Source organism: Lissotriton vulgaris, chromosome 11, assembly GCF_964263255.1.
Source record: "Lissotriton vulgaris chromosome 11, aLisVul1.2, whole genome shotgun sequence".
Classification (NCBI taxonomy): domain Eukaryota; kingdom Metazoa; phylum Chordata; class Amphibia; order Caudata; family Salamandridae; genus Lissotriton; species Lissotriton vulgaris.
In genome coordinates, this window is record NC_141699.1 from 160,549,643 (window position 1) to 160,564,726 (window position 15,084).

A 15,084-nucleotide genomic window follows, 5' to 3' on the forward strand; every position below is an offset into this window, starting at 1 on the left:
TGAGATGTGACGCTATTGCTGCTCTAACACGCGGTCTGTCTCCATGAATGGCAGGCACAGGCTAGTTCACTTCAAGTAAATTAACAGAGTATACCACACCCCAGAAAGACTCCACCGGTTCGGTTTGCGCAACAGCACGTCTTGCGACAAATGTAATGCTCCAGACGCAGATTTTCTACATTTGGCGTGGGAGTGTCCGGGTGTGCAACGCTATTGGAGGGAGATAATTAGAGAATGTGATGTTCTACAAGGGGAGATAGTCCCGTCCCCGCTGCTTGCACTGCTGGGTTACTCCAGGGCACTGCCTAAGGCGCAGCGTAGAATTGTGGATATTGGGCTGCTGATGGCGAAGAGGAGGCTAGCAATGAGCTGGATGAGAGGCCCGCTCCCCACGAAAGCGAAGTGGCTTAGTGATCTGACATTCTGTTGCACACAATCTGAGAACTACAGCGAACTCCTTCCCCCCAAGAGCAGACAAAAGAATTTCTGGGGACTATTTTTTGATTATAGAAGGAGAAGTGAAACGGAGACAACAGGGGATGGAGGGGTTGGCCAGGGAAGCTCCGCAGGGCACGCAGACAATAGTGCAGCTGTCTAATGAGATAGATCTACTGAGCGCTCTCTTCTAGGCCAGGAGCTACACATACATTGGTGGGTCAAGGCTTCAACTGTCTAGCTGGGTTAGAGCCAAACCTTTCAAGAAGAGCGTCCCAGAGTAACGGGTTGCCTATTGGAATACTCACACCTCTGGTTTGTTTTAGGTTGGGTTTTTTATTCGTTTTGGTTTTTTCTACCCTCACTATAAAAGGCGATGTTGCAAAAATGGATGTTTTAAGATGCAAGCTGAAACAATACTTAATATATGGTACTCATAAGTTATACGCCGCCCAACCTTCGGGTTGTGGGCTGAATGGCTGCGTATAGGAAGCTGCATACATCGTATGAATAAATAAATGAAAAAAATAAAATAAAAAAATAATAATAATGATGTTTTGGCTGATCAGGTCAACATACGGAAAATTGAGGTATTTATTTCAAATATATTATGGATAACACTTCACCAGACATAAATATACAGAAATTTTTTGACTCTCTTGAGGCAACACTGAGAGGTACCTTAATGTGTATGAAGATGAAGATCAATAAACCAAATAAATCTTTATTACTGAAACTCAAAGTAGAAATTAAGAAACTTGAACTAACACACATCAAGAATCTAAGTAAGAACATCCTTTCCTTGCTCACAAGTAGGAAATAGTAGTACAATCAAATTTTTAGCGAAACGACAGGTGTGAGGATTAAAAAATGTTAACGTCTTGAACTTTGTGAAGCCAATAAAATGAGCAAAAATGCTGGCCTCGTATCTTAAACATAAACAGAACCAAAAAAAGAGAAAGACAAATAAGGACAACCCATACCAATCCTCAGAAATTTCTGGACACTTTTAGACAGTTTTATGAAGACCTATATTCTGACTATATAACTCCTGCTCAGTGTATCAACTATTTAAGAAAGTTACAAATCCTTCACCTATCAGAAGAATATAAAGCATTCTTATCCAAACCAATTTCCTTGCTTGAGATTACTGATGTACCCTGAAAAAGAACAAAGCTCCTGGCCCTGACAGCTTCACTGCAACATTTTAGAAATCATTCGACCAGTCACTTTAGCTAATCATGTTAGATTTATTTATTCACTTTGCAACCTCCGGTATTATTAATGGTACCACAGCAAAAGTCAACGTCGTAGTGATCTTCAAAGAAGGGAAAGACATGTTGCTACCAAAAAACTATTGGCCCAACTCATTATTAAATTTGGGTTGTACACTATACGCAAACAAGTTTGCCAAATGTCTAAATGTCTTTCTACCACAATTAATAAGTAATACACATGTAGGATTCCTAATAAAATGTATGTCCAATGATAACACTGGTATCCTATTCTAGAAAGGTCGGAAACATCCACATCGGCCTCCGTGGCGATAGCACTTGATGCTGAGAAAGTAATTGACGGTATTGTGGACCTTTCTTGAGGAATCTTTTAGAACCTTTAATCTAGGCGATCGGTTTATATCAATGATTGTGGTCTTAAATTGTAAGCAAAGTGCCTGTATCTCCAGTGGCGGCTTCCTGGCTCAACCGCTCAAACTAGACAAGCATTAGAAATGCAATAGGTCTCGCAGCATTAGAGTTAGTGCTTTTAGAATTGTTTATGGGTTTTTTTGTAAATCTTTAGCATGAGGTTGAGGGTGAGTGAGGGTGAGTGAGGGTGAGGGGTTGAGGGTGAGTGAGGGTGAGGGGTTGAGGGTGAGTGAGGGTGAGTGAGGGTGAGGGGTTGAGGGTGAGTGAGGGTGAGGCTGAGGTGGTGAGGGTGAGTGAGGGTGAGTGAGGGGTTGAGGGTGAGTGAGGGTGAGGGGTTGAGGGTGGGTGAGGGGTTGAGGGTGGGTGAGGTGAGGGGTTGAGGGTGAGTGAGGGTGAGGGTGAGTGAGGGTGAGTGAGGGTGAGTGAGGGTGAGTGAGGGTGCGGGTGAGTGAGGGTGAGTGAGGGTGAGTGAGGGTGAGTGAGGGTGAGTGAGGGTGAGTGAGGGTGAGTGAGGGTGAGTGAGGGTGAGTGAGGTGAGGGGTTGAGGGTGAGTGAGGGTGAGTGAGGGTGAGTGAGGTGAGGGGTTGAGGGTGAGTGAGGGTGAGTGAGGGTGAGTGAGGGGTTGAGGGTGAGTGAGGGTGAGGGTGAGTGAGGGTGAGTGAGTGAGGGGTTGAGGGTGAGTGAGTGAGGGGTTGAGGGTGAGTGAGGGTGAGTGAGGTTGAGTGAGGGTGAGTGAGGGTGGGTGAGGGTGTAATGTCGTAGAAGGGGGTTTCAACCTCCGTGGATGGCAACATCAAAAAGAATTTGGGACAAAACTAGACTCTAATAACCCTGAACAGGTCTATGCCATAAACAAATCAACCACAGGAGAAACAATATGTGACAAGTTCCCTGGTGTTCACAGAAAGCTCAGGATTGCTTAAGGATTTTCAGCATAAAATCAAACCGAAACCTAATGCTGTACCAGTGGTGCATAAAACCAGTGTTACAAAGACACTTGCACACAGGAGAAGAATTGAAGAGCCTTTATTTAGAGTCTCCACTCTCCGCAATTCCAAGCTGCCTCCAAGCCTCACAGAAATACCTTTCACAACATTCTAAGGCAGGCTTCAGCTCCAACTGGTCAACTGGTGGAAAGCAGCACTTGACAGATATTGGATGGGGGTGGGTGGGGGAGAGATATACCATATAACAAAATAAGAATAACTGAAAAAGTAGCATTATTTCAGATACATCTATAGATGTGTAAGAGGAAAGATTATACCAGTAACACTAACAAAAGCGACCAGCTGAACGGCATCATGGCTGCAAGGAGGGATCTATCAATTTAATAAATGGAATAAAGCCAACAGATTAACATAACGTAGTGTTGGTACAGATTGTAGAACTCACACAGAATATAATTGCAGCACAAAAAAATAAGCTTTCTTTCCTTCCCTGCAGTGTCTGACTTAGTGGACAGGGTTTCCCATGGCAGACAACAGAATTTTGAAACCGAAAGATACTCAACTGTACAAAGCAGAGGGAAAAAAATTGAAAGTACTGGTAGAATTAGAACCAAAAACTGAATGCACATACCTCCCTTGCCAGGTAACGAGCATTTGTTCTATCTCCTTTTGCAAACTGGAGGTAAAATCATGTACAAACATTTGTATCGCCACAAGGTCGGTACACGGAAGTAAAATTAGTCGGTAAGAGGAAATGAGGAGACTGCCTGAATGAACGTGACGAGTGTAAAAACTCATAGGAAAAAGTTAACATGGAGGCGACACGGTTAGTGCACTCAATTTGACTAAAGGTGGCGACACCATTCCCGAGCAAACCGGAAACTGCCACACTTACCAGGACAGAAAGTACTGGTAGAATTAGAACCAAAAACTGAATGCACATACCTCCCTTGCCAGGTAACGAGCATTTGTTCTATCTCCTTTTGCAAACTGGAGGTAAAATCATGTACAAACATTTGTATCGCCACAAGGTCGGTACACGGAAGTAAAATTAGTCGGTAAGAGGAAATGAGGAGACTGCCTGGTACAGATTGTAGAACTCACACAGAATATAATTGCAGCACAAAAAAATAAGCTTTCTTTCCTTCCCTGCAGTGTCTGACTTAGTGGACAGGGTTTCCCATGGCAGACAACAGAATTTTGAAACCGAAAGATACTCAACTGTACAAAGCAGAGGGAAAAAAATTGAAAGTACTGGTAGAATTAGAACCAAAAACTGAATGCACATACCTCCCTTGCCAGGTAACGAGCATTTGTTCTATCTCCTTTTGCAAACTGGAGGTAAAATCATGTACAAACATTTGTATCGCCACAAGGTCGGTACACGGAAGTAAAATTAGTCGGTAAGAGGAAATGAGGAGACTGCCTGGTACAGATTGTAGAACTCACACAGAATATAATTGCAGCACAAAAAAATAAGCTTTCTTTCCTTCCCTGCAGTGTCTGACTTAGTGGACAGGGTTTCCCATGGCAGACAACAGAATTTTGAAACCGAAAGATACTCAACTGTACAAAGCAGAGGGAAAAAAATTGAAAGTACTGGTAGAATTAGAACCAAAAACTGAATGCACATACCTCCCTTGCCAGGTAACGAGCATTTGTTCTATCTCCTTTTGCAAACTGGAGGTAAAATCATGTACAAACATTTGTATCGCCACAAGGTCGGTACACGGAAGTAAAATTAGTCGGTAAGAGGAAATGAGGAGACTGCCTGAATGAACGTGACGAGTGTAAAAACTCATAGGAAAAAGTTAACATGGAGGCGACACGGTTAGTGCACTCAATTTGACTAAAGGTGGCGACACCATTCCCGAGCAAACCGGAAACTGCCACACTTACCAGGACAGCTGCATATCTCGAGGAAAGCCATCTGCAAAAGTACTGATGAGCTGGGAAGACGCTATCTTCGAAACAAAACCAATTGCATTTCAAATTGGTGAACGAAGAGAGCTGCGTTACGCCCTGCCCAGGAAAGTCAACAAGGGAGGAGAGGAGGAGGGGGGAGGAGAGTAGGGGAGGCACAAAGGTGGCGACACCATTCCCGAGCAAACCGGAAACTGCCACACTTACCAGGACAGCTGCATATCTCGAGGAAAGCCATCTGCAAAAGTACTGATGAGCTGGGAAGACGCTATCTTCGAAACAAAACCAATTGCATTTCAAATTGGTGAACGAAGAGAGCTGCGTTACGCCCTGCCCAGGAAAGTCAACAAGGGAGGAGAGGAGGAGGGGGGAGGAGAGTAGGGGAGGCACGGCCGCTAGGCCGTGCAATCAAGTAGTGAGGGGGCGGAGCTGGGGGAGGCTGTGGAAGAGAGTAGGCAAGGCGACACGGCGGGAGGGGGCGGAGCGGGTAAAAAAAAGACGGACATGCACGCGCCCGTGACTTTTAAGGTCAATGCGCATGCGCATAAGCTTAATGCGCATGCGCATTGACCTTAAAAGTCACGGGCACTGCAAGGAATCGCCACGATTCCTTGCAGTGTAGATAAAGAGTGGATAACTCGCAATACTCTCGCCTTGCTCGATGCGCATGCGCATCGACAGGCGAGACCTAAAAAAGGAACTAGACAGGGCTGCCCACTTTCACCCTTCCTCTTCCTGTTTGGCCCTCGAGCCTCTCCTCCTAGATATAAAAGTAATTCTAATATGATAGAAATCAACTTCTAAGGAAAGGTAGTGAAACTGTCTGCATATGCAGACGCCATCTTAATTGCCATAGGCGATCCAAACTCATCCATACAAGCCGTCATGTAAACAATTGAGCAATACTCAAAGGACTCGGGATACAAATTAAATAGGAAAAGTCAGAAGCTACATCTGTCAATTTCCTACGAGCAAAGGAACTATTAGGAAACACATGTCTGATTTGGCAATCCCAATACGGCAAGAACTTTGGTATAGAATTCGGTTCTGATCTAATTGATACTTTACATCACAATGAAAAAAGAACCCTTCTGAAAATCAAGGAATTATTAGACAGTTGTAGACCAAAATTCATCATTTGATGGGGCCGTATTGAAACCATTAAATGATGGTTACCCCAATAATTAATTACTTAATCGGTATGCTACCACTATTGCTGTCCGATGACTTCCACTAGAAGTTAGATAAACTGATCATAAACTTTATTTGGTAAGATAACAAGGCTAGAATAGCGCTGAAAAAAACCTTGCTAACTTTAGAAATGCTCAGATAGCCTTCTTGGCCAAACGGAGCACATATTTGTTCTCCACACCTGAAATTTACACTCCCATGCGGCTGGAAGTTGAAAAGGCCACACCTCACCAAATCCAAATATATATTCAAAAACACCAGAAATGCCTTATTGGCCATTGACAATAAACTACCTTCCAAGATGAAATTTTCCATTCTTACCTCTCTTTGGCACAACCTGAACATCAAATATGAGGACCAGAACCTCTAGTGGGATTCATGGGTCACCAAAGGTATATATTTCCCTAGACAACTAGGCTCCATATTCACCTCCAAAACATTATGGAGCAGATTTACAAGCCCCTTGTGTATCACTTATGCCGCCGTTGCGTCACTTTTGTGACGCAGCGGCGGCGCAAATCCTGCTCCATGGTGCGGGGTACTTACAACGTGACGAATCTGGGAGATGCGTCACCTTGTAAAGCACTGCACCACATGTAGGCGTTCCTGTGCAGGGGGGGGGCGTTCTGGCGCAGGAACGCCTCCTAAAAGTGGCTGAGTGAAATCTACAAGATTTCACTCAGTGACTTTTAGGCCCATGCTGCGTCAAAACCCTGCGCCTGCCTGAAGCAGGCGTAAGGATTGACGCAGCATTAACTAGATAGGGCCCCCAGAGCATTGCTGGAGCTGCGTCACGCTTGCGACGCAACTCCAGCAATGCGTCACTTTTACGGCACAGATGCGTCACACATCTGTGCCGTTTTTGCCCCATGGTGTGCTGCATTGTAAATGCAATGCATTGTAAATGCGGCGCATCCATTCTGATTTGCAGGGATGCGCCAGTTATTGTCAATATGCCTCCAAGAATCTAAAAACGCAATACCATGTAGATGACCGGGAATTCTACAGCTTCCTCCAAATTAAAATGGCCATTACCAAATCCAAGACCCACTACAGAGAACCGTCCCCCCCATCTGTCATTTCGAAACTCAATAAAGTGGGTCACATGTTATAATTTTCTGCAGCCTAGCACATCGAAAGCAAAAAAGAAAGCAATGAAACACTGTGACACCCACTCATGCACCTACACGTCTGAGGCCCAAAGGAATGCCATTTAGAAATCGGTCACTCAACAAAAAGGAACGTACCCTCCCAAGCTAAATATTGGCTAATCGACAACGCCTACTGGACTCCCTCCCGCCTACACACCCTGAAAAGTTTAGAAAGTCCTACATGTTGGAATTGTAAGGAAGAAACCGGAGACCTTGCCCAACTAATCTTTCATTACAAATCAGTGAGATCTTTCTGGGACAGTGTCTTCTCCTTTATCTCTAAGCGCTTTAATATATGCCCCAAGAAAGAATTCTGCTTTCTTATCAATGGATTCCTTGACTTGAACATTAGCTGCCCTGCTGATCCTCTCCTACTCGATCTCTTATTGTCGATTACTTCTAACTTGAAAGCCACTCAATCCCTCTTGGCTCAGCCTCACATCCGCGCCCGCAACACACTTCACCGAGGCGGGTCTGACTCACTGGGGAGATGGACGAGAAGTTAAACACAACACTCTGCCCCAAGTACAAGTAGTGAGGTCAATTCAATATATCAATGAATGACGTGCAGCAAGATGCTTGTAGACCCGGCCCTGATAATAAAGTGTCGGTGCTAAGCACCGGAAAGCAGCAGCACAAATTAAGCACTGATTTTACAGTCTGGTTGAACTGGATATTAGACATCAGAGTGGCTGATAACGTGCTCTGCAAAATTCACCCTGGAAATCATGACTAAACCCTATGTGGAAATCCTTAGATGACTTCTTTGCTGTCACCAAAGTCCCTTGAGCTGGTAGTCCTTGCTTTACATCTTAGAAACCAATATGGCTGAATTTTTAAGCACGTCTGTGCGAACATCACATATGGCTCGAGCGAGACAATCTGCCCTCTTGCCTTTCTGCTTCCTTGGTATGACTTTATCTTGTAGCTCCTTTTTTTTTCTTAGTATTGGTGCTATTTATACATTTACGCGAAAACTTGTGGAAGGTTCGTCATAAATGTTTGTAATACTGCATTTTTCCTTCTCAAACGAAATTGTGATCCTTATATGATTATAATTCCATTTCATTTTTTTCTGGGTCCATTTTCTCTTTGTATTTTTTCTTTTAATGGCTGTAACAATTATCGTTTATTTTGCCGTTATTTTTGTATGAAAATCAATAAAGATTATTTTAAAATCAAAAATAATAAAGCTGACTTTACACTTTAAACGGATTGTTTCTATGTGCAATTACCTAATAACTAACGTAATATATATTTGCTTCGACCTTGCCCTCTATTGATTTATCTACCCTAGACACTACTCCCACTGAGCAATCGCGCCCACAGTAACGCTTGCAAAGCTGGTTAAAGTTCTCTTCTTGACAAATGGATGCATATGTTTTGCAGGTCACAATCTCAAAATGTACCCAAAGTGAGAAGTAAATCAAAAAATACCTCAAAGGCATGCAAAGAAAGACCTCCTAGCCAGAAAGGTAATTACTGTTAAAACTTGATTACGTTTTTGGAAGTGTTGAGGGGTGTTAGTAAAGGCCGCAACTTTGATGTGATGATTGTAAAGTTTGAGCTTCATTATAGTGATTATTTTTAGACTGTGCACGCTACGAATCAATAAATACGTCAACATTTCACAGCTGTTGTATTACAGTGAGACCTGATGTAAGCATTTCTATTGCCTCGAGTCGCATGAGACTGCCTCCCGTCCACAAACCTTTTTACTTATTTTCTCTGAATGTCACTCCATCATGTTTGCACCTTTTTCAGCCTAATGTGCCTCATTCCTGTACCTGAGTTACCTTTCGTGGCTGATGCACCCAATCCCTACCTCCCTTTCCCAATGAAGCTATAGGGTGGGGCCGAGGCACAAAATCCATCCACCATATCATACAGGCAACTTAGGCCCCCCATTAGGATGATGGCCGGCATCCCATCGCAAAAAGGGACTGCCCGCCATAAGGGGGGGGGTTCCCGTTGGTGGCATTTGGATGCGCCCGCCATTGGCGGCCGCATCCAGCATTCCTGGCATTGTGGTGGGCGGTGCACTCAGCACCGCTCGCCACAAAGGCATGCTGTGTACTTCCATGCACAACATGGCAGGCACCGCGCAGTGCCTGCTATGTTGTCCATGGAACTGCTAGGGGGGTACCATAGGTAATGGTACCCCCCCATGTGCACCCTCCATCCCCCCGGTGTCCTTGGGGGCCCGCAATGGACCCCCAAAGCAGACTCCGCATGCATGCCGCCACGGAAAGGCATTGCAAATTGCCCATCCTAATATGGCTGGCGGTGTCTGATAGACACCGCCACCATACAGAACCCTTTTCTGCTCAATCGCAAGGCGACCGGGGCGGAAAAGCGGCAGACGTTCTTGCCTTCCGCCGCGGACCCGCCCGCCGTCCTAATGGGCCCCATAGTGTGAATCAGGGGAAACAACTCCAATCCCAAGTCACACAGGCATTGTGATGATACAGACAACACTTCAAAACCTACTACACACAGGCTATGGGTTGAGACTCAAATACTTAAAACCCTTCTCATAGAAAAGAAGCATTGGCAAAGCCAATAGATATTACTTTTGATACCTATTCGCTTTGCCATTTGCTTGTAGCAATGCTGCACAGCATCCCCGATGCAGCACAGCATGGCTAAAGATTTTTTAAAAGGCCTTTGATGCGGGCACCCTCGTCGTTTTGTAGGCGAGCAAAGCACCTATGCACAAACCCACAAAATGAGTCGGTGCTTTTCTACTTTTTAGTGGTAACTGATCCGAATTGGATCAGAAGATAAAAATGAAAATAAAAATAAAATGTAATGTGCAGAGGCTCTAAAATAAAATGCAGGTTGGAGGGAGCAGAAGCAACGAGGACGAAAGAAACACTTGTCATCATGGAAGCGACACAGGAATGCTGCGATGCGAATGAGAAGTAGGCAAATGAGAGTGACAAAGAAAGCTAAGCAATATGCAGGCTCGAAGCCCCTGTATGTTTTTGATGAGCCACAATATGTCTCGCAACCGCCATGTCTTGTAGGCTTCGATATAAATATGTGGTCAATACTTCTGAACTATATTTTCTCAAGCATGGAATTGTCTCAAAATTCTGAAACTGTGGAATATCAAGAAATCATGCCTGAAGGAGGGAACATTTTCAGCTACTTTTGATCCTCATAATCCCGTTTGCTAAACCAATCATCATAAAGTGTCTTTGACTGAAAACACAAACCTGCTCATTTGCATTAACAGAAAAGAAAATAGTTCTTCTTAGATTGGGAATGAGGAAAGAACTGATCCTGTCACTTTTAGAACCACAGCAGTTGCTATCTTTCATCATGTACAGTTTGCTGAGCAAGACTTGGAACAGTGCTGCATTCTTTGAAAGCTGCATTTAATTCTGCATTTTTATATTTACTTGACGTCTTAGGGCAACTACTTTGTTTTCATCTTTTTTTTCAAGTTAGTATCTTTTTTGTTGGTTTTTGCAAAGGCCGAGGGCTGAGTTCTTTTATTGTGTTATGGAACTCCAAGGTGACTTACAATATCCTCATCATGTATGGCATAATTCATGGTCACACCATCACCCTTCTCACAAACTAATTAAATCCTTGGTATGTAGCTCTTGCATATACAATAGAGAGCATGTTTGCAAACATGAAGAATCCAAATGGCACCTATAGTGCAAAATTAAATACATCAAAAACCTAATTAGATATTTGCTACAAGAAGATATTAGAATCAGTTTTGTGCCATTCCGTGTTTTTTAAAGGTGCAGTAGCTCGTAATGTGTAGTAATTGTTTCGTAAACTGAGATTTTGCTCAGCTCTACCAGTTTTGTTTTCAAACCTATGGGTGTCACTAGTGAACTAAGATCAATGCACCAGCGCTGACTATAAAAAGCAGGTCATTGCAGCCCAGCAGAACCCACAACTAGTACATAAATGAGGTGGTGTCAATGCTTTTGGGTTAAAAACAGGGAGCAGTGGTAATCCTAATGATCGCTCATTCATGATTTACACACTGAGGATCACTAGAAACATATTTATTTTAAAATAGTTATTTAAAAATGGCGGGATCTAGTGCGTATATTATTGGTAACATCACAGAAGATAATAAAAGCAGCTAAGCGTTTTGTTTCAAGAGAAGTGAAATCAGGGGAGAATTGTAGCATCACAATTTATAGCCCTTACATCCTCACTGTGTTATATCTGAGTGCTATTCTAGTTCTAGCAAATGAATAAATAATAAGCCTGCGTTTCGGAGGTAGTGCGCTTCCTTGGACAACAGGGTTTATTTTCTGTTTGTAATAGTGTGTCTGCTAGTTTGAGCACAAGGCCAAGAGCTAGGAGATTGGGTCTACGAGAGAACACAATCCTGGCACCAGTTGGTGATGGCAGAATGGAATGCTTCCCAGAGCCTCTGAGAGTCTTGCTATAGACTTCTTCTGTCGAGAGGGAATCTGGTGCAGTGCTCATCTGGATCTGTGTCTCTGACCTGGCTGATGTTTCTCTCCTAAGTGGCCAAGTGGTAGTCCTTATATATTGTATCTTATCTAAGATGGAATGTGCAATGTCACCTTAGGAATGTTTTGACATAGACATATACATCAGTGGATATACTAATAAGGTAAAAATACATAAACTATATTATTTGGGTTATGCTTGTTATAGGAACTTGAAAATGACACATGTCCCAGACTGATGCCACAATGGGGGATTTGTTGATGTCTATATCTGAATGACTTGACACATTCACAGTTCATGGAAAGAAAGGCACAGATGACATCTGCATCAAAGGCAGACATGTTGATGATTCTGCATAATTTGAGGAAAGTTGGCGATCTCCAGGGTCTAAGATGGTGATCTCAATTACCTAGCGTGGATTTGGGCCAAAGGTAAACAGACTGGACAGTCCAACTAAAATAGAGACTATATCTAAAATGGAATCCATCCTGTAAGTGTTTAAGAACCTAAAACTTAAAAGAAAGAAGCCTAAGAGCAGGTTATTTAAAAATCTAAAATAATAGAATTATGGAGGTAATCAGTCATAAGATTTATTACATTCCTGGAATAATTTCTAAGCTAAATAGTCACTAAATTATCACTTAATGTGTTTTTGATTGATCTTGCTTATCTGAAATATTCATTATACATTTACAGAATAAAAGCATATGTAAGAAACGTGCATTTGATGAGATAGTGATTCATCACTTGTTGCAAGTTCAATAACGTCTTCAAACTGAAATGAAAAAGGGGCCTCTGCGCTAGAAAACATGATCCCTACAACAAAACATGCAGGAAGGATTCTAACTTTTGTATAATTCCCTAAGGAATGCAAAAAATAAACATGTTGCCATAAATATCCCCGTTACCACTGGGAAAACAGCACAAGTTGCCAATCATAAAGAAATTACAGACAGGTTTTCATAAAGGGATTGCAAAATCCCATGTATTATGTGATGAAAGGTAGTGCACTCCCGTTATGGAGAGGCCTGCTGAGCCCAATGTCATACAGTGCACATGTCCAATTACATCACCACCTTCTAGATCATGTGAGGCCCCAAAATATCAGGGACTGAGAATGACAGTATGCACAACTGCACCTTTCAAAGGCTTCAGGAAAGAAAACCCATGTGCTCACAGCAGCTGACATTGTGGCCTAACCCCATAATTGCAGGATATAAAATTAGCACAAGTTCCATGGAACCTAGCATTTTACTAGCATCTCTCCCACAGGCCTCACCTGTGCCCCTGCAAATCTCTCCACCTGCTCCTGCTGCACAGTGTTTTCCTGTGAAAAGTGGGGAAATGTCCAGAAAACAACAAGCAGCGTAATAGAGTCCTCTTACTAAATTATAGGGTGTGGAATGACTTGCATGAAGAGATGTTGCAAAACACCAAAGATGCTCTATTGATCAAGACAACCGTAGCATATTTAAGCCCATGAAGTACACAGATTTTGTGGTGGAAGCCAGCCCCAGTCTGTGCAAGTCAGACCTTCACTAGCGATGGAACAGCATTACACACACATTAAGAAGGAGCATTGGGCCTTGATATGAGTAACTGTCATTTTGATCTGTATTTCTATGGACATTCTTTCACCATGACCGGACACCATAAACTCCTGGAGCGAGTGCTCCAAGTATCAGCAAGTCACCCTCCTCCTCACATTGAGAAATGGACACTTCAGCTCCAGGAATATCTGTTCAGTGTAGCCTACAAGCCTGCTGCTGACAATTCATCAAACTACCTTCAAGAAAACACTTGTTTCCCATAATTAATTGAGCATGTGGAACTGGAAGTAGCTTACAGCCTTGTGTCACGTATCATTGGTGCCCCTCAAACCAGCATACATTTAGGAGGAGCTCAGCACCATGTTATGCGAAAAATTCAGTGTTGATTTTGTTGCACACAAAGGCAAAAAAGTACTACGCTCGCCGCTTCAGAGACTGTAATTTCAACAATACCTGGAAGTTGTGGGTAACCTGCATGTGCATAGCACATCTTGATGGCCAGGAGGAATTGTTGTGTAGTTCCTATAAAACCTTATACAGGATCTGCTCATCATGACAACATACACCGTAGGACTGGTGTCAGACTGATTCTAAACACCTCCACCCGATATGTTGGCCTTCTTTATCTGCTAGCTCACAGTGCCACTAGAATCTCCTCTAACCAAGGAGAGAATAGATCTCGGCAACCATCGAACATGACAACCCTGATCCCTTACAACCGTGGAAACAATATACTACCTTTCGCTCAGTGACTCGAGCTCACTTAGTCTGTCTTTGAAAAATACACAGAATAGCAGTCTGGGCATTTTCAATAAGTATTTATTGAACAGTTGTTATTCTGGTGTAAAATAGATGAGCTGCAACAACCGTCAGACATTAGCAGATATAAATGATTAGAAGCACTTTGAAAGTAAAAGGATGATAGAGTTCTACCATCTTGCGAGAATCATGAATACATACGAGTATATAAAATACATGACAATAAAAGTGCGTATTCCTTTGATGCCTCCCTAACTAGATGTACCTAAGTGTACCTAGCATGCGTGTAGGTGTCAAGCCAAGAATCCCTCTTGGATAAAGTCAACCCCATTATCTGAATTGAGAGACTGCGAGACCTTGTCTTGGTCTCGGGTTGGACACCCCACGAGGGATGTTAGACCAATGTGAGCTGGAGTGTCTGTGTGCAGAGTGGTCAGCGTCTTGTGTCAGTGTGTCAGCCGGGAAGTCCTGGTCTCCTCTGGATATCCTAGCAAGATGTAATGTACATATACCCATAGGTCTTACTGTGGGTTCTACCCCGCGGTATTACTTTGTCGGACTTAGGATGACATTGAGAATGAACTTTGTAAATAGATATTATACAGGAGATGTTAGCCCTGCTGTGCTCCCAAAACTCCTCCTTAGCTGGAGCATTTGCGCGCCTAATAAAAACCACATAACATAACATAACATAACATCATGCATAATGTATTAGGTTTTTACCAGGGAAAATCCTGCGTTCGGAATGCAGTGTCCTATCTAGGTAAATGGCCAGTCTTTAAGAACCGTTATGTATGTATTGTAGGGAAGAATATAGGTGAAGGGTTACAATGTGACCTGAGCCTATATTAGTGTACCTATATGTAATATAACAGAATGGGGGAAGCTGAAAGAGTCTCAAGAACCCTCAGGAAGAAACTGGGGTTGCCTCTGAGTAGGGTACTAATCTGGACCTGTCCTACTGAATCATCAATCTGTATTGAGCCGTTCTCCAGTCTTGTACCAACGTTCCTGGTGGGGTGGTGAT

The 15,084-nt window shown here is 43.1% G+C and overlaps 1 protein-coding gene across 1 annotated transcript in view; it reads left to right on the top strand.

Moving 5' to 3' along the window:
- The window catches only part of FAM216A (family with sequence similarity 216 member A), a 275,535-nt gene that overhangs the window by 225,777 nt on the left and 34,674 nt on the right, over window positions 1–15,084 (top strand). Inside the window, exon 6 of the mRNA XM_086944721.1 lies at window positions 8,683–8,768. Coding sequence (XP_086800847.1) covers window positions 8,683–8,768 — 86 coding nt within the window. The remainder of the gene's footprint in view (window positions 1–8,682; window positions 8,769–15,084) is intronic.